Source organism: Gobio gobio, assembly GCF_949357685.1.
Source record: "Gobio gobio genome assembly, chromosome: 14".
Lineage (NCBI taxonomy): Eukaryota > Metazoa > Chordata > Actinopteri > Cypriniformes > Gobionidae > Gobio > Gobio gobio.
Window position 1 is genome coordinate 40,960,649 of NC_137107.1, and position 19,679 is coordinate 40,980,327.

The 19,679-nt window shown below is 39.3% G+C and overlaps 2 protein-coding genes across 2 annotated transcripts in view; one reads left to right on the forward strand and one right to left on the reverse strand.

Moving 5' to 3' along the window:
* The window catches only part of LOC307137479 (uncharacterized protein), an 890,992-nt gene that overhangs the window by 622,803 nt on the left and 248,510 nt on the right, over nucleotides 1-19,679 (forward strand). The window lies entirely within an intron of this gene.
* On the reverse strand, nucleotides 14,636-18,065 carry crhbp (corticotropin releasing hormone binding protein). The gene is made up of 7 exons (XM_079834955.1): nucleotides 17,830-18,065; nucleotides 17,072-17,165; nucleotides 16,726-16,883; nucleotides 15,802-16,012; nucleotides 15,476-15,618; nucleotides 15,262-15,379; nucleotides 14,636-15,173 (listed from the first exon to the last, which is right to left on the reverse strand). Exons 1-7 carry the CDS (start codon nucleotides 17,914-17,916, stop codon nucleotides 15,019-15,021), a joined length of 966 nt encoding a protein of 321 aa, XP_079691081.1. The 5' UTR covers nucleotides 17,917-18,065; the 3' UTR covers nucleotides 14,636-15,018.

Genomic DNA, 19,679 nt, shown 5'->3' on the forward strand with positions numbered 1-19,679 from the left:
CCAAGCTTGAATATCTTCCTCACACACGTGCAAGAGGATCTACGTCAAGAACAAAGACGTTCTGATTGCCCTTTTCAATCTCCCATCTGAGTGTTTTGAATCCATTTGGTAGACCTGCTGCCCACAATACCTTACGAGGAACTGTGATTGCGGTGTATACGTGACATCATTAACCCTGCACGATAGCGTCATGGTGTTAACATTAGTGTCGATTGTTCCATTCTGATAAACAGGATACGGGTCATTAGCCTAATCACACACAAATAAGGCCTCTTTTCATCTTTTACTTCTTTCTCTTCGTCCACGCAGCATCTTCGTCTGTTTTGTGGTATTAGCCGGCTGAGAGCACATGCTGAATTTCAACCATTTGATAAAATTGCCCTTTTAGATTCAAGATTTCTTTGAAATGAAGTCTTTCATAAGGAAAACCCAAGGACAAAACAAGCTCAAAGTTTGGTACATCCATAAGTACTGTTGTATCAGACGGCTCTCTGATCTCGGGGACTGAAGTTGGCCTATTTCTAAGAACATATACGATGAATTCGCAGAAGCTTGTGAGATGTGGTCAGGTGGTGACAAGGGTAGCCAATCGGATTGTTATTGTGGCTGTGCATCTGTCCCGCTGACGTAAATGACATAATCAAATATTCTGCAGCCTATAAAAACCTCTCTAATTAGATTCTTCAATGTTCACATGATTCCCATCTTAGATATGTCTGTTGTTGCTTAAACAGGGGGTGTAGAAACTAATGGAGGGAATCTGATAAAGTATTTAAAAACGGATATTTCTTATTTTTTATGAAATATTATTATGCACATCATTATTTTTTGTTAAATTCATGTGTTCTAGTAATTTTTAATCAAAAGAACTTCCCCCTCCCTCTTGTAGCGACATCTCTTCTCTTCTCTGATGACGTGTTTACTGGCGTGAGGGCGGGGCAACCTGTCACTCACATGAGATCCACCAATAGCAAACCACAACCATCCAATCAATTCCTAATGAACAAAATCTAGTCCCGGCCTACATTTATTCTTGTTTGAGAAGCAGTTTCACTCGGATATATGTCACAATAGGGAAGAAAATTCTGTCGCAACTTCTGTTTCATGCCGACTTTAAAGGGGTCCTATTAGAAGGTGAAAAATAAGTCTCTAATGTCCCCAGAGTGTGTGAAGTTTTAGCTCAAAAAAATAATAAATTATAAATGATTTTGTTAAAATTGTCACTGAGACAATTTGAGGGCGAGCAAAAACATGCTGTTTTTGTGTGTGTTCCTTTAAATGCAAATGAGGTGCTGCTCCCGGCCCCCTTTCAGGAAGAAGGTGGAGCTTCGAGAGCTTGTGTTATCAGCTCTGATTACCTCATGCAGACACACAGTGAAAAGGTCAGAAACTGTTCAGCTTTTTATGTTCAAACCGGAGACAGACAATGATGGAGAGACTCAAGAAGAAGTGACAACATAGAAGTTACGTGTAGAGTTAGTTGATGAATTTATGCTGATGTGGAGTTTACTATCTTCAAGACATTGATTAGCATATTCTGTCATGATAATCTTTAAATCTTTCCTGCTTTCTTGTAGCTCAAACAGTAGAGCATGGCGCTAGCAATGCCAAGGTCATGGGTTCGATTCCCAGGGAAAGCAAGAATTGACAAAATATAAAATGTGTACCTTGAATGCAATGTAAGTCGCTTTGGATAAAAGCGTCTGCCAAATGCGTAAATGTAAATCGCTTGTGTGGGAACTGTTGTATGATGCCTACAGAGCCAGAGAATATATGCTGCATGAAAATTTTGTTAAGTTTAATTATGGTTATAACTTATGTTGTCATCTTGCTTTTATGACATGCTATTGAATTTGTGTTACGTATTGTATTGCAATAAATGTGAAAAGACGGATCCGACCGCTTGAGCAGACTCCCAAATGTGCAGGGTTTATGTACATTTTAGGGTTTGTGATTCACTAACCCGTGAATAAGCTCGCTGTAGTCCCTTCCAGCCATTGGTTGTAGTCCTTGAAAAGCGATTTCTTGAAAAGAAAATATCTCCCTTTGCTTTAAACGTTGAGCGTCGTAACTTTGCAGTAGTTGTTTATGCTCAAACAGCAACATTACACACTAACTAAAGTTAAAAAAGTGAAATCATAATCAACCACCCCTTTAACAGACTGTCATCCCCAGACAGAGCCTGTCATTAACAACATAAGGGCAGATCCCTTGAGCGCAGGTGATGACGCTGTGTGGTGACCCTTGAGTGATCAAAAATATTCCAATGTGCTGTACAGATAAGCTTTCCTTTAATTCCCCTATCCTTATTTTTTCCCTTGCATCGTTTTTCCCTTCGCATGAGGGGAGGAGTGGAGTAGGAAGAGAGGAAAGGAAGCGAGGATGCACAAATAAGACATGAGAAGCACTCTAGATGTTGAAATGAAGTGTTTTTGAGTAAGATAAGAAAAGGGGGAGCTGTAGTTTTTAGTAAGAATTTCTGTTGTGGTGTAGTTTTGGAGGTTAATATTGTGGTGAGGAGTGGAGCTTGTGGTTAAAGGGTTAGTTAACCCAAAAATTTAAATAATGCAATTTATTACTCACCCTCATTCTGTTCCACACCCGTAAGACTCCGTTCATCTTCGGAACACAAATTAAGATATTTTTATTGAAAAAAAACAAAAAAAAAACGACTTATATAGTGAAGGCCGATTTCAAAACACTGCTTTGAAGCTTTGGAGCGTTATGAATCAGTGTATCGAATCAGCGATTCGGAGCGCCAAAGTCACATGATTTCAGCAACAAAAAATATCTTCATTTGTGTTCCGAAGATGAGTCTTACGGGTGTGGAGCGGCATGAGGGTGAGTAATAAATGACATTATTTTCATTTTTGGGTGAACTGACCCTTTAAGATCAGGTATGGCAACATTAGAGACAAACATTTGGGTATAAAATTAGACTAATTTTGATTACGTTTTTGGTAACACTTTATTTTAGGGTTCAATTCTCGCTTTTAACTAGTTGCTTATTAGCATGCATATTACTAGGATATTGGCTGTTTATTAGCACATATTAATGCCTTATTCTGCACGACCTTATTCTACATCCCTTAATCCTGCCCAATGCCTAAACTTAAACGCTACAAAAACTACCTCACTAACTATTAATAAGAAGTAAATTAGGAGTTTATTGAGGCAAAAGTTGTAGATAAAAGCGAATACTTATTCCCCATACTAAAGTGTTACCAAGTTGAGTTTACATTCATAATAACTAACCTTTTTATTCAGATGTTTTAAAGTTGTGATGGGAAGTTCTGATCATTTTACTGACTCAGATCTTTTAAGTCTCATTCAGCAAAATGAACCAATCTGTTCATAGTATCCATTCATAAAATGTTATTACCCAAATTCCCAAACACATCAACTTTCGCAAACATTGGTCACACTATAATGCAAATTATGAGAAACAGAAATGATTAATGAACTGCTTAGCTGGATCTTCAGGCTATGCAGTCTGCTATGGTGTGTGCACACCAAAAGCGAAGCGAATATTAGCATTGCGTTACTCGCTCTAGATTACTCGCAGGATAACTTGTTTTTCGCGTCACTCGCGCAAATAAAAACATTGCGCGATGAGGAGTGTCTTCACACACATCAACAACATTTCTTTCTGCCATTTTTTCCGTCATCCACCATGTTGGAGATAACTACTATTGCTGCTTGCAAATAAATGTGTCTATTCGCATCTTTGCATTGACTTTGTGTGTAATCTACTCGTGCAAAAAGTTAAATTCACTTTTGGTGTGCACACACCATTTGTTCACCTCACCTCTTGATCCGAGTCATTCGTTCTTTTGTCACGTCACATCCCCATAGGCTGAAGCTATGCAGTCTGTACTAGTGTTGTCAAAAGTACACACCGCGATACCAAGTCGGTACTGAAATGTAAAAAATGTGACGCTTTGAGCGCTGTTGAGCAGAATCGTAAACGCCCCTGACTGGCCATTGTGCTCACACGCTCTTCAATTATGTCTGTGATTGGCTACAATGACCAGCGCTTCAAAAACAAGTTATAAATATTGATCAATGACGCTTTTCACAGAGTGCTTACACAGATACACACGTGAGCATTTGAATGCAGGCTACCGATCCGCTGGTCGACGCCTGCTTGTGCTTTCAGACGCTCCTGCTCCTGCTTTCAAAACACTTTCAAACACTTCCGTGTGCTTTCAAACGCTCCCGTGCGCTGATCATTGTAGCCAATCACAGACACATCCGATGAGCACAATGGCCAGTCAGAGGTGTTTACGATTCCAGTTCAACAGCGCTCAAAGCGTCACATTTTTACAATTTCAGTACCGACTGGTATCGCAGTCTGTACTTTTGACAACACTAGTCTGTATCGAGTCGGTTGTTCATCACGAATTATGGAAAAGAAGCTTCATGACCGAAATTCACAAATGTATAAATTGTAAGAAATTTGAGACCAGAAACGCATCACTTGACTGTAAAAGACAAAAAACAAAAGCGCTTTTTTGTAAGAAGGTTTGGGAATTATTAACTAATTTCTGTATCCAATACAGCCGTCACGTCACATGACAAAAGAGTGAAAGTCTCAGACCCATTGGCTGTATCCAAAATCGCATACTTCCCTACTATATATAGTGTGCGAAACAGTAGGCTGACGTATGTCCGAAATTATGGTACTCATAAACGAGTACCTACTTCTGGCACGATTCTGAAGTGTGTATGAAACGGTGTACATGACTGCACACTGGTGCACAAAGCAAGGTCCATAAAGACATGGATGAGTGAGTTTGGTGTGGAGGAACTTGACTGGCCTGCATAGAGTCCTGACCTCAACCCGATAGAACACCTTTGGGATGAATTAGAGCGGAGACTGAGAGCCAGGCCTTCTCGTCCAACATCAGTGCCTGACCTCACAAATGCGCTTCTAGAAGAATGGACAAAAATTCCCATAAACACACTCCTAAACCTTGTGGAAAGCCAGAAGAGGAAGCTGTTCTGGCAGCAAAGGGTGGGCCAACTCCATATTAAACCCTACGGATTAAGAATGGGATGTCATTAAAGTTCATGTGCAGAAAAAAAAGAAGAAAAGAAACATGCATGGATGAATTTTCGAGTTTTTCGAGTTTTTAAATGCAAGCTGCATGGAATATTAGTATTTTTTTGTAATCTGAAAAGCAGTTCTTTGTAGTTGCATGGAAAACGTTTTACTCAAAAACTTACCTTTAAAAAGAAAAAAGAAAGTTAAATAGGTCTGGAAACAATCTTTTTGAGAGGTTTGAAGTTGCAAGCTTTCAGTTACAACCCCAGGGGCCGGTTGCATAAACCGTTAAGACTAGTCTTACAAGTTAGACATACATTTTTTTCTTTAAGACTGTTCATCATTTTTTTAAATCAGTTACATAAAAACATAAACTAGTCTAATTTGATATGAAAAGTAAGACTGAATGCCACTTGCCTAACTGCTAGTGGCTCATACTAGATCTTAAGACAGTAGGCGTTTCTCAATGTCAAGGAAGGATCCTCGGAAGCCAGAATTCCGAGGATGCTACGTCATCGACGTCCGTCGAAGGACTGTTCCAATGTCGAGGATCCTCGGAATTTCAACCAAGGTCTGAGTCCTTCGTTCGAAAAATATGCCATATACAGGAAAGGATGCATACGAGTAGACTTCGCGCACTTAGCGTTCTCAAATCACCCACAATCCTATGCGCGCAGCTTTGCTATCTTGTTCAAAAAATACGAATTATCGGACGTTGGCAGAGTCGGAGCGTTAACGGGGCAATATGCTTTCAAGTGTAAGTATTTACGTTACCAAACATTTGTTATAACCATAGTAAATATAAGTAAAGTTTAACTTGTAAATGCCAGTACAAATTACAACCGTATACAAATGACGTTATTGATAACGGACGCTAACGGACCTTTTCACTGACGTAATGAGGCTGACGTGCACTTGCTAGCCTGTTCCATTTGCCTGTTCTCCGAATGCTTAAGAGGAGCCTCGCCTAGCCTCTGAAGGAAGTGACTTGGAAGGATCAGTCCTGCAGAGGAAGGATCCTTGACATTGAGAAACACCTACTGTCTTAACATAATGGCTTAGTTTATGCAACTGGCCCCAGATCTTTTAACTGCACATTATTAGCAAATGAACTTAGCTAATACATTTCAATGCCTCTCATTGCTGCAATTCTATTGGAGAAAATGAAATTAGTTTAGTTCTCAAATTTAGTTGTCATTGTACAGCTTGATTTGATCACTTTGACATGTTTTGCAATAGGCTACTTTATTGAGTGTGTTATTGTGAAACTCAGCTAGGCTGTGCTCAAACATCTCATGACGCAACCCTCTCCCTCAATCTCTCTCTCTCTCTCTCTCTCTCTCTCTCTCTCTCTCTCTCTCTCTCTCTCTCTCTCTCTCTCTCTCCCCCTCTTTTGTGTCTTTCTCTCTTGCTTATTCTCACTAACAGTCCCACGTGCGGCAGTGGTGGTGTAATTTCCACTGTTGGCTGATTTCTGCGCTGATGTGCGCAGTAGGGGACTAGCGCAGCTGTGCTTACCTCTTTGCACGTCCTGCTGGGATTCTCAGTTCGTTATCAATTATTCTGCTGAACTCTCTCTGGAGCGCGTGGTTCCGACCGGGATAATGTGAACGCCAACCTTTAATCAAGCATGAGGCGACCCGTCTCATCAAATCCCACAGAGATGCAATAAGAGTCGTAGTTTCACACACAAACACACGCGCGTTTTCATTCATAAAACATGAATGCTTCACACAACATAGCTGTTAAATAAACTTTTTGTTGCTGTGAAATTGTTTTATTGGTTTGGTTTTTAGGCTTTTTTATGTTTACTTCTTCATACAGGTAGACCTACATATTGGTCGTATTGTACACGATTCGTCGATGCACATTATTTCAAAGAAATAAAATTTTTGTGTAACCTTTCATTAAATATAATAACTATGCCACCAAGCTCTCATATTTGTTTAGCCCCTCCCCTCAAACCACATGCGAGACGTCATTGCATATGCCAATTGTTCCATGGTGCTGTTACATTAACCAAACTTAGACAAAGTAATTTTCAAACCAAGCAGGTTTCTGTTGGTCAACCAGCTGAATACGCATGACCAACCAAACCTGATGTGAAATCTGCATGGGGAAAATATTTCACCCTCACGCAAAATTCCCTATTGCATGGATTCCAATTGAAATTACTGTTTTTTTTGGCAGTAAAATCTTGCCAAACAACGGTAAATGTGACCGCACCATTAATAATAAGAAAAAATATTAGTGATGCTTGAATTTAAGGTGACGTAGTTACACGTTACTACATGTATTTACTGTAGTAATAACAGTAAATGATGCATAATTACAATAAACCAAACCCTAAACGCAACTCTATAACAAGTACATGTAGTTAATTAAAATTACTCAGTACTTATTTGAGTAAGTACAATGTAACTTCACCTTAAAATAAAGTACAGTCAAACGGTTAGTCATTCAAATTATTGACATATGCACTCTGGAAAGTTTCATCTTTATCAAGTGTCTGTGCTATTTTTCTCCAGAAGTTATGACAGGTAAAAATTGTCTTTGTATTCTTTTAAAGGGGTGGTTGATTATGATTTCACTTTTTTAACTTTAGTAAGTGTGTAATGTTGCTGTTTGAGCATAAACAACATCTGCAAAGTTACGATGCTCAAAGTTCAAAGCAAAGGGAGATGTTTTCTTTTAAAGAAATCGCTTTTTGAGGACTACAACAAATGGCTGGTAGGAACTACACAAGCTTCCTCCCAGGTTAGTGACTTCACTAACCCTGAAATTTACATAAACCCTGCCCCTCGGGAACACGTAACAAAGGCCATGTTGAGAAGAGGAAGAGCTGTTGTAGTAGAGAAAATGTAGGAGTCTTCTTAAGCTGTCGCATCCATCTTTTCACATTTATTGCAGTACAGTACATAACACAAATGCAATAGCATGTCATAAAACGAGATGACAACATATCTTACAACAGTTCCCACACGAGCAATTTATAGATTATCATGACATATGCTAATCGATGACTTGAAGAAAGTTAACTCCACATCAGCTACATAAATTCATCAACTATCAGAAACGTCCTGTTGCATTCTACATGTTGTCACTTCTTCTTGAGTCTCTCCATCATTGTCTGACTCCGATTTGATCATAAAAGGCTGAACAGTTTCTAACCTTTTCACTGTGTGTCTCCGTGAGCCGTGAGGTAATCGGAGCTGATAACACAAGCTCTTGAAGCTCCGCCTTCTTCCTGAAAGGGGGCTGCATGGGAGCAGCAGCTCATTTGCATTTAAAGGGACACGGCATGTTTTTGCTCACCCCCAAAAAGTGAAATTTTTAACATGCTATAAAAAATAATCTGTGGGGTATTTTGAGCTAAAACTTCACACACTCTGGGGCCATCAGAGACTTATTTTACATAAAAAGGGGCATTAACCCTTTAAAATAAAGTTTTGGCTATCTCATAATCCCCTCACACAAGAGCTCATCAGTGCGGGCGTCTGTTGTTGTTACAGTCTCCGAAGTATACTTTGGGCTTTACCCTTTTTTTCTTGTTGAATAGCATCACAGTCTATAGTTATGATTGGCTGCTCATGATACAGTGCATTATGGGTACTTGTTTTCTTTCATACTTTATCAGGACAACGCGTTTAAAAAAAATGTAAGTTTGTAAGTTGGATTTAGTGAGGTGTTGCAACATCAGGCAACACTCAAAAATGTTTAATGTGAGTGGATTGGGTAGCCTGGATGCCTGGACTTAGCCCCGCCCACAACATTTGAGGTCAGGAAGTCTGGACTTGATCCGTTGTGGAGCAACTATGCTTGAACAAGAGCGGTTCGGACCAATCAAATTGTCAGGGTGGGCTTTATATGATAATGGACAGATGATAAACAGTAACGTCATCATCCAAGTCACCAAAGAGCGCTTGGGTTGAATTCGTTCTAATCCTAAACGGAGAAATTGTTTAGAGAACTAGAAAATTACAACACCGGCAAAGACAGTTTACACTAATCTTCTTCTTCTACTTCTTCCAGTGTACGTGCAGTTGAGTTCTGTTGACAACTATATGTCGCTCCGTTGCTCTGATTGGTTGTAGGTCTATCCAATTGAGTGCAGAGGCATTTTCTTTCCTGGTTCGGTTGAAACGCCTCATAATAACAGCCTAATGGAGCAGTATCAGACTCATATTCTGACTAGAATTGAGTATGAAGACGTCAGGCTATGGATTGGATTTTTCATGTTGAGTTTAGGTCTGATTTATTGTGTAATTTTTATTTATTTATTATTTAAGGTGCTTAATGATTTTACGGCAGTGCATTGTTGGAAAAAACTGTAGCTTGCTAAACTGCAAGATACCAACTATACTTAATCAATTTAATGGAGCAGATAATTCAGATGAAAAGTTCTTTATTTATGGCACAAAAAGTATGCGACTTAGGCCTGGCATTAAGGGGAGCTTGGGTTGCTTAACTCTCACTGCACTGATCTCAGGCCCCCCTCCCACCTCCCCAGCAAAGCCCAAGCGAACGCGATTTCAGCTGAGGGGGACACCCAATGGTCACATCATTAACATTACCTGAGCAGTTGAAAAATATGCTTTAAAACCGTGTTCATTCAGGGACGTGCACTTATTGCATGGACGAAGAACATTTCACAGACAGGGTTTAGATTAAGCCAGGATTAAGGCCCTGACATACTTCAAGCAAAATCGAAGAATGAACTGATGTGACATAATTTCAAACAAAATCAGGTCAAAACGAAGTTCGTTTGGAGTTCATTTTGGGAGTTCAAAACAGCTTGCCAAAGCGAACTTTCCGGAAATGTTCGCTCTGGTTGGTAAACATCTTTGTGCTACCATTGGTCCGTGGCGATTATGTAATAGGTGGGTGTGCGCTGAGGCTCCGCCTTCTTTCACATGGAAATCTTTTCCGCTTCATTTCTTCTGTTGTGAAAAGGTGAACCCACTGGAGAGCTGCTTTGTGGTAGAAAATTAAGTTTCTGATGAAACGAGGCACTGACACTGCTTTTCGTGTTTAAAGCTGCTTCATTTTAAGCATTCTATTGTATAAAATGCTATATAAATAATCGTGCCGAATTGCAGAGCTTGTGCAAACAGACATATCCACGTTGCAATGATCAGATGCTTTTATGCTTTATTAAAATGCTTGCTGTTTTCTCAGTTTTGTTGTTATTATTTTGTTATTGAGAGGAAAGTGTGCAGCACATATTTACATATTCATCTAACTGTCGCTCTCAGCAGTGTTGGCTGCGTCAGATGTTCGATAACAGTGTATCGCTACTATATTGGGGCCTTTAGGTCTTAGTTCAATTAGGACATTTAAGTAGCTTTTATAAATGTGCCTTAGAAAAAAAACATTACTGGTGTGCATCTTGAGACAAAACAATGGTAGCTTGGTTGCTTTGGTTAATGGTTGCTTTCAGTTAAAACAGCTCAAACATGCATTTTAGTCTGGGACTAGCTTAAAGGGATAGTTCATCCAAAAAATGAAAATTACCCCATGATTAACTCACCCTCAAGCCATATAGGTGCATATGACATTCTTCTTTCAGACGAATACAATCAGAGTAAAAAAAAATCCTGGCTAATCCAAGCATTATAATGGCAGTGAATCGCAGCCCACAATTTGAAGCACAAAAAAGTGCATCCATCTATCATAAAAGTAATCCACACGGCTCCGGGGGTTTAATAAAGGCCTTCTGAAATGAAAGCTTTTGCGTAAGTTCTGCCAGGAAGATTCAATGTTACGTCACTTATTACAATCAGACCTAACCAATCATGTCCTAAATGCTCGCAGTATAAAAGATCGGTACTTACACATGTCTGAGTTTGCAGATGCTGACGCCAAAATTTATTTTCCCCCCATACCTCCCGGGGGGTCGGCTGCGCCCCTGCCTTCATCTCCAGGCAGGAAATGCAGAGTCTGTTACCCCCAGAGACGGGAGCCTACGCCAAAGAAACTCTAAATACAATGCTGGTCTGTTAATACATTTCTTACTTCATTTTACTTCATCTGGCCTCCCGTGTCTTTCTGGTAGAAGTGAAGTGATACGTTTTTGTAAGAAAAATATCCATATTTAAAACTTTATGAGGTAAAATATCAAGCTTCCGCCAGATCGCATTCCGTATTCAACTTACGGAAAAAGTGTTTCCACCGAAATCACCCGGAACAATTCGTACCAGGAACTTTTTTTACTGGAATTTTTTTCCCCTAGGCCTACTACTGTCTGCGTTTCCACTGCGGTCTAAAGTATCGTGAAGATTAGGTAAATTAGTCCGGAGACGTGGGGCTGCGCGCGACTGTTCCTCCTAGTCACCGACGGATAGTAATCATTTTTGTGCGCTACTGTCTGCAACAATAACATGTATGAAGGAGATTCAAGCTGTGCTGCTTTTGCTGGCTATATTGGTTTACTAAAGAGGTAATTAACAAAACGGTGGAAAAGAGACGAGCACTGATATTAAAGCGTATTCTGAAAGCGTGTAAAGCTAGATTTAAAATAAGACAACATATGTTATTATCAGCTATTTACGGACATTGACCGTGCGATTGCTGAGAAGAACGTGCGCCATCAGACAGAAAGAGCGAGACTGATATTTACTGAACGCAGAACGAACCTCGCAAAAGACTTTTAAACATGCCGGTGTAAATAAAATGCTGCGTGGAGTCAACCAATCAGCATGTTCAGCGCCAAAGTCCCACCCCCGAAAGTTCCTGAACTTTGAAAAAGTACTACCTCGCGAGCAGGGCCGTTTGGAAGGGGAAATATTTACCTGGAACTTCATTTAGACCCTGGTTCCTGCGGTCGAAACACACCGAGTACCACCCCAAAGTTCCTAGTTCCTGGGGAAAGTTCCTGCGGTGGATACGCGGCTTTAGTTATCAGCTATTACGGACAATGACCGTGAGATTGCTGAGACAAACGCGTGCCATCGGACAGAAAGAGCAAGACTGATATTTACTGAACGCAGAACGAACCTCGCAAAAAGACTTTTAAAAATGGCGGTTGAAATAAAATGCTGTGTGAGCTCAACCAATCAGCATGTTCAGTGCCCAAGTCCCACCCCCGAAAGTTCCTGAACTTTGAAAAAGTACTACCTCGCAAGCAGGGACTTTCAGAGGGGGAAATATTTACCCGGAACTTCATTTAGACCCTGGTTCCTGCGGTCTACCGAGTACCACCCCAAAGTTCCTAGTTCCTGGGGAAAGTTCCTGCGGTGGAAACGCAGCTATATACACCTAGATTGAGGGTGAGTAAATCATTGGCTAATTTTCATTTTTTGGTGAACTATATCCTTTTAAGCCTTGTCTGTGAAACCAGGGTGTAGGAAAGTCTTTCCCTTTAATTGCACTTTTATGTTTAACCACTAGAGGCCATCCAGCTTATTGATGCTATACACTTTCCCCTTTAAGACTATGCGCTTCATACACTGCACGCGCTGGGTCACGGTGAGCATCCGCAACTTTAAAGCTGTGTGCGTTCATGCAGAAAAGTAAGTTTATTTGTCATTTCTTGGGAAAATGTATACATATTAATGATACTGATGTTGTTGTTGTGATGTTGTATTGGCTGTGTGGGAGTATATTTGCACAATATGACGTTCTTTGTTGATTGATGTCAGAAAGCTAGCGTGCTATATACAAATTGCCATGTGCTACATTGTATTGTTGGTATATTCATTTACAGATGTTGCTCTGTAAGCCATATTAAGATCATTTTGGGATGCTACATCATCATAATTGTGAATGTCAACGAATTGCAGACAACTATTTACCTGTTTATTGGTTTGAACTTATATGTATATGTCTGTTTATGGGCAGTATGGAAATGTTTAATATCCTAACGACAATTGTAATATCATTTATCTAATTTGTACTATTTTCTTTGTTTCAGACCACACACACACACATACCTACATACACAAACCCCTGTAATTGTGTATTGTATTGCAACCCAATTGCTCACCCACGACCTGTATTTAATGCTGCCTTCACGTGCTATCGGAAATGTCCTAATTCCCACTTTAGAAGTCGTGATTACGAGCTTGATGCATTCAAGTGCTTTGTTGTCGGAATGAACAGGAATCATGGTGGACACCAGGTTATTCTTGCCTATTTATTGGGAAAATCTTATTAAAACCAACATCATATGCACTGACAACCATATAAACATTCCAGATTTCTGCAGGCTATTTTCGCTGTGTATCAAACCTACAATACGCTTCAAATGATTACTCGTACATGTAAATATGCACTGCATTAATGTCAAGACAAGACGATCAAGCTGTTTTGGGGGAAAAACTAATAAAACCACACCTGCCACAGCAGTAGTTCTTCCCGGCACCATGTTCAAAGTTTATGACACGCCCATCTCGGGAATTGGGGTATCAAAATTATTTCCGAACTTCCCAGTGGTAAACACGACATCAGAGAGCGTTCATGTGCAATTTTTACCTAGGAAACTCGTATTTACGATAATTCCGATAGCACGTGAAGGCAGCATAAGTGCCCAACGTTATTAAAGTTTTTTTGGATGAAACTTTCCGAGCCCTTACTCTCTTACCGGAGTCTCCAGTCCTCAAGGCCTATCTGAACAATCCAGAGGTTCCCCCTCTACACAGGGGAATGTGTTTAGAATGCATAGACACAGTTCAGTTGAATGATAACAATTGCCCTCTTTAATGCTGTTAAACTGAATGTACGAAGCAAGTTTGTTGAAAATATCCACAACTTAACACCAGCTAAAACCATCTTAGGCTGGTTTTAGCGATTGTTTTCTCTTTTTTTAGCAGCTGCACCAAAACCCGTTGTTAAATAGCAGTATTTAATAATAGCAGTGAACTATTCCTTTAAGTACCACCACATCTTTTAGTGTCTGCGTCATTTTGGGGGACAGTCAAGAAGTTGAGGAGACCTTGAAGACGCCTGGCGCATACACAAGAAAGACGTGTCCTCCATCATAGGACAGATTTGACAGGATAAGGCAAAGCTGAACTCTGCAGTCATGATGTGAGCAGTTTGTCAGCGATAATAATGACGAGCGTCTGCAGTGCAAGAGTGTGACGATAAAACATTAAACGATCTGTTGATTTAACAATAGTGACTCATTGCAGTCTATTGAATTTAGGGCAGCCATTTTCATGAAGAGGCCCAACTGATTATCCTCCTCATTAAAAGGATAGTCGTGTATCTTGTCTTGGCATGTAGTTTAGATGCGATTATATTTTTTGATAAAATGAGTTAATAATATCTTAGAGTGCCATGACATTTTACTTTGCGTTCAAAAATCAGCATTGATATTCTCAAGCAATCATTGCTTTTTAGCGCATGATGACCGCTGACATTGGGTAACAAAAATGGCATACCGTGAGATAGATGCTGATGAATTTCACTATATATAAAGCAAAAGCAATGTGTTTACATTAACATTTGCACTGTACGTTCTTGTTTAATGCCAGGTCACCGAGTAATCTGCGGCATAACTAGTTCAGATAATTCGCTTCACCTTATAAAATGAGTAAATGTGTGTGTTTTCTGGTGTAAAATTAGAAATTACTGTAACCAGAGTTTGCTTTGCTCATGTCGACTGATTTTATTACAAAAGTTCTTTAATACAGATAAATAAATAAAGACAATTACATTTTCCGTACATACTGTATTTGAATACTTGTGCAGTACCGCTCGCTAGATTCCAGTTTTTATTTGGGCACTTCAAAATGAAACATGCTGAACAAAACCAGTGATGTGCACCAACACAAGTACATCTTTTATTTAACATCAGCCACAGATCTTACAAGTTCATGGTATTAAAAAGAACAGAAGAGTCAAATGAAAAGATGAGGCAAAAAATAAATAATTTTTGAATAAGGAAAATATACAGTAAGGGCCCAAAGGCTCAAACTCCAGTTAGTTTGGCATCCCCGCTAACAAGAGTAGGGAACAGAGAGAGGGTCTTATGCTCTTAAACACACGTCTTCAACGCTGTTGCCCTTCATCCGCTGAAGCTCTTGGTGGCCCAGTAGCCGATACTGGAAACTAACTCGATTTACAAACTTCCCGCTCGACACCATTCTGACCACGGTGTTATCACAGCCGACCTTCATTTGAGCTGGTGGGAGGAGAGAAATGGAAAGGTTTGTGAGATTCTTTGCACTCTGAATTGGACAGTGCACAAGAGATAAAGAGGGAATTCTCACCTGGTCCATTAAAGGAGTAGCAGAGATCTGCCATAGGGAACATCTTGGATGTGTCCATGCCGTTTCCACCCAGGAGCTCGACAAAGTCTCCAGAACCAGCACAGCCGAGAATGGACCGCTACACAGATAAACCAGAAGTCTCATATAGTTGATATGAAGACAGTGGTCTGTGTAAAAGCAATGTTTCTTGACCAGAAATCAGATGTGTGCTCACCTTGAGATCGTTGTGTTGGCCGAGACTGAGCTCTCCAATCTGGATCTCCACTGGATAGATGATGGAGAAACTGCAGTTTCTGTGCTGCTGCGGAATGACCATGGTGAAACTGCCCTCTGGGGTCTGAGAGACAACATTACAAGCTGCAAAAAGAGAGAAAGAGACAGATATCAGTATCTTATATGCGTGAGGCATTGTGTCATTCCGCTAATGCTCTGAACCCTTTTGGACAAAACCAAGAATCAAGTTTTTCAAGTTCATTAGTACTGCAAAATTACGTGTTTTTTAAAAAAAAAAGTAATTTATTTGTATTTCTGTGCACTTACGGAATGGGTTGATGAGTTTGCGGAATGTTACTGTGAAGCTGCTTCCTGATTGGTGGAGTCTGAAGAACAGCATGGCGACATTCTGAGATGACCGCGTGATTGGTCGAGACACTCCGGTTTCGCAGTAATCAGAATAACGCTCGTACAGAGGGAGATGATGGTCTTGTGTGCTGGGAAACTTCTCGCCCTTCATAACCCAGCCATCAAATACCTACATTTTTTTTTTAAATATATAAATAAAAATAAAAAAAGTTCCCATTTAACAGCTCATTTACTGCATTACATTCGTACTATGTATTTCTATTTCTAGTGTTTTTTTGTATTTCTACTTCAGAATAAAATGTTTAATTGAATGCGTTACTCGCCATTTCTGTGTAATTTTGTGTTGAATTTACTAGGAACTTCTGAATGAAAATTGTTTTAAAGTAAATACACCATTTTCCCCCAGTTCTTTTCAGTTCAAGTTCACTGTGTTGAACTCATTTTAGTTCAGGTCAGATTCAGTTTACATAATTCCCTTCAGTTCACCTCGAGTACAGTTGTTTCAGGTCAGTTGAGTTCATGACAGTGCTTATAAATCATAATAAATTCCCGCTCATTTCATGTCCATTTCATTGAACAGGAATTAATTCAGTACATTAACTTTAACAATATTGTGAAAATAGTTTGGAATAATTGGATTTTTAGTTACATTTTTTCGAGCAGAATGTGTTTGATCGATGTAAACTGGGTTGTTGGTGTACGGTTTGGCTTAAAATTACATCACGTGATGTTTTGGCGTCCTGACTTAACCGGGCTTAGTGGACAACTCACAGCTTAAACACGGTACGGATATACACACAAACACCTGCTGTTATGTATAAAATAAGTGTATGTACTACATTACTTTGTAAGTTGAAATGTGTATGTGCACCTATGTTTCACCTTTATGAAATCTCCTCCTCTGCAGTCGATGCTGACCGAATCATACTCGATGCTAATGATGTCACTGGGCTCGCCAATGAAAAACACAGCACAGTTTAACTGTGGACGTTCGGCTGTGAATGTGAACTGACCCTCTATGGCCACCATATCCAGACATCCTGAGAGACACGAAGGAAGATCAAGATGAGAAAAGGTGAAATGGCTGTACCGTATGAAAATATACATAGTGTGACGTGATGAATAACCACTCTTTAAATATTAAGCGGTGCCATATTGTGCAACCATATCGATTTGACAGTTAAAAATGTATTTATTAAAACAAATATGAAGTCATCTCATCACTCACTCAGCGCTCTGCGGTACACAAACTCTTCTGGTAACTCTCGCTTTAGTTCAGAGCTCAGGAGAGATAATAATCCTTCCGGGCTGATCTCGTTATCCTGATAAAATAAGAAACAGAAAAAAAATATTTTATAAAAAAGCAATATTCATAAATTAGGACTGCATTTCAATCAGATGTGCTCAATGAAATAACCATTTTAGGATTTTCCCATAAGGGTTGGAAAGAGCTTGAACGTTTCATAAAAGGCTCTGCATATTATATAGAAATAAATAATATACAAAATACATCAAAATATACAAAAATATAAATATGTAATGCCGAAGCATATGTGCACTGTAGGTGAGGATCTATTTCATCTTGAACTGATCCTTAAAATGACTTTCACTGGTGTAACCCAATGTAATCAGCTTGTAGCCTATTAATATTTTTGCATGATTCAAACCTTTCCATTTATGTTACCACATTAAAGACATTTTTAAGTTACCTGACAGACATATTTCAAAGTGGGTACAGTCACAATGAATGTATAATAAAAGCTGTACATACACATCATTATTTACAAATATCACATTATATAATAGTCTATAAAGCCTATTATTATAATGTACAAACATCATATTGAATGTTAAATGCCAAAGTACTACTGATAAACATACACATTGAGTTCACAGTATGGTATATACACATTAAAAGTTGTAGAAAGCTACTCTAATGATTGTGTCTGTGTGTGTGAGAGAGGTGAGCAGGTGTCCATATCTCACCTGTATGTCCAGAAAGCGCGCGTGTCCCCGGAGAGCCGTGACGCTCAACAGGAGGAAAAACAGCTGTGCGCGCGAAGTGCCCGACATCTCCGTGTCGTCTGTCCGCGTGGATTTGAGCAAAAAGAGAAAAATTCCGAGAGCTCCCGACCAGACCTCCTTTTATACCCCCTCACATAAATAGACGAGGGGGGGCTGCCTGTATGGATCAATTGATGTGAGTCCGCGCGAGCTCGAGTGAGTGAGTGAGTGAGTGAGTGAGAAAGAGAGCGAGCATGACAGACGCCTTGTGCTTATTCTAGTTTTCCTAGTACAATAATTGAATAGACTACATAGACTTAAGAAACTATTTTTTTTATTGTAGACATATTAATAAAACGCTAAAAAGTAAAACTACCACACTAGTCAAAGAACAACTAGCAAGCTAAGAAATGTAACAAATGTATCATAAATAGGCACCTAATAAGTACTATAAAGAATAGGCAGTGATTATTAACAGAATATTTTCTAGCCACTATTATAATACATACTAGTAGGATATCTAATGAATGATTTACAAAGAGACATAAAAATAGAGATGTTTTAAATGTTTGTGTGTGTGTGTATGCACTGTGTACGTATTTTTTAAATATTATTCATTATATATATATATATATATATATATATATATATATATATATATATACATTTAAATACTATAATATAATAATATATATTCACATCCTTGCTGCTTAAAACACCCTAAAAGACTCCTTTGCACATTTTGGACCACTTAAACCCATGTTTTTTTTCCATCTATAGTGAAGATGTGCACTCCTGTTTCACAGCGTATGAAACAAATGAAGGAATTTCACTGAGGTGGGAGGATGGTAAGGTGGACTGATTGAAGTAATGAATGTCGCATACAGGGACATACAGGATTGGCTGCTTTAAAGGAAAAGTAAAAAAAAATACAATAAATAAAGTTCTGTCATTTACTCACCATCATGTCATTTCGTACTTGTATGAGTTGCTTTCTTCTGTGCAATGTGAAGTGTCTTTAAAATGTTTCTTTTTGTGTTATACAGACACAACATGAACAGTGAGTAAACGATAACAGTTTTTTTTGGGGGGGGGAGTAAACTAACCTTTTAACATTAGTTCATTATAATATAATGAGGCAGTTGAACTTTTCACTTAATATTGCCATCCACTAATTGTCTCAGACTGGTGTTATTTTCTTACACCTACAGTGAAGCAACTGTCAGTTGAGCTGAACAACAGCATTTCACAGCAGTAAATCAGATATCCACTGCTCTTAAACCTAATTGCTCTCAGCTTAAAGGTCTTTGAGAATTAGTCGCTGAAAGTCACCTCAGGTCAAACCCCAATCAGAATGTGTGTGTGTGTGTGTGTGTGTGTGTGTGTGTGTGTGTGTGTGTGTGTGTGTGTGTGTGTGTGTGTGTGTGTGTGTGTGTGTGTGTGTGTGTGTGTGTGTGTGTGTGTGTGTGTGTGTGTGTGTGTGTGTGTGTGTGTGTGTGTGTGTGTGTGTGTGTGTGTGTGTGTGTGTGTGTGTGTGTGTGTGTGTGTGTGTGCATGAGGGTTCCTTGGACAGAGCTTCATAAGAAAACGAAATAAAATATGTCTGTAAAGGGTTGTGCAGTAATTAGCTCAATTGTAGAACAACAGAAGTCAGCAGAAGGTCCCAACCACAACATAAAGATTTAATGCAGTCATATCATGCGTTTTTAATATTTATTTATTTTTTCTGTGTTTCGTGACCATTTGTCACCCTCTCTCTAAGCGGTCTGTTTAAAAAACGCCCCCTTTGTGTATAAAAATGAGTAACAGCGCTGATCGCTGTGCTTGAGTTT

Bases quoted from the DNA above. Each gene is read 5' to 3' on its own strand.
- crhbp (XM_079834955.1), bottom strand. From the start codon at position 17,916: ATGTCGGGCACTTCGCGCGCACAGCTGTTTTTCCTCCTGTTGAGCGTC. The intron at 15,619-15,801 runs GTAAGTGCACAG...CTCTTTTTGCAG, and splicing joins CAAACTCATCAACCCATTCC to CTTGTAATGTTGTCTCTCAG. The intron at 15,174-15,261 runs GTGAGAATTCCC...TCCTCCCACCAG, and splicing joins CTACTCCTTTAATGGACCAG to CTCAAATGAAGGTCGGCTGT.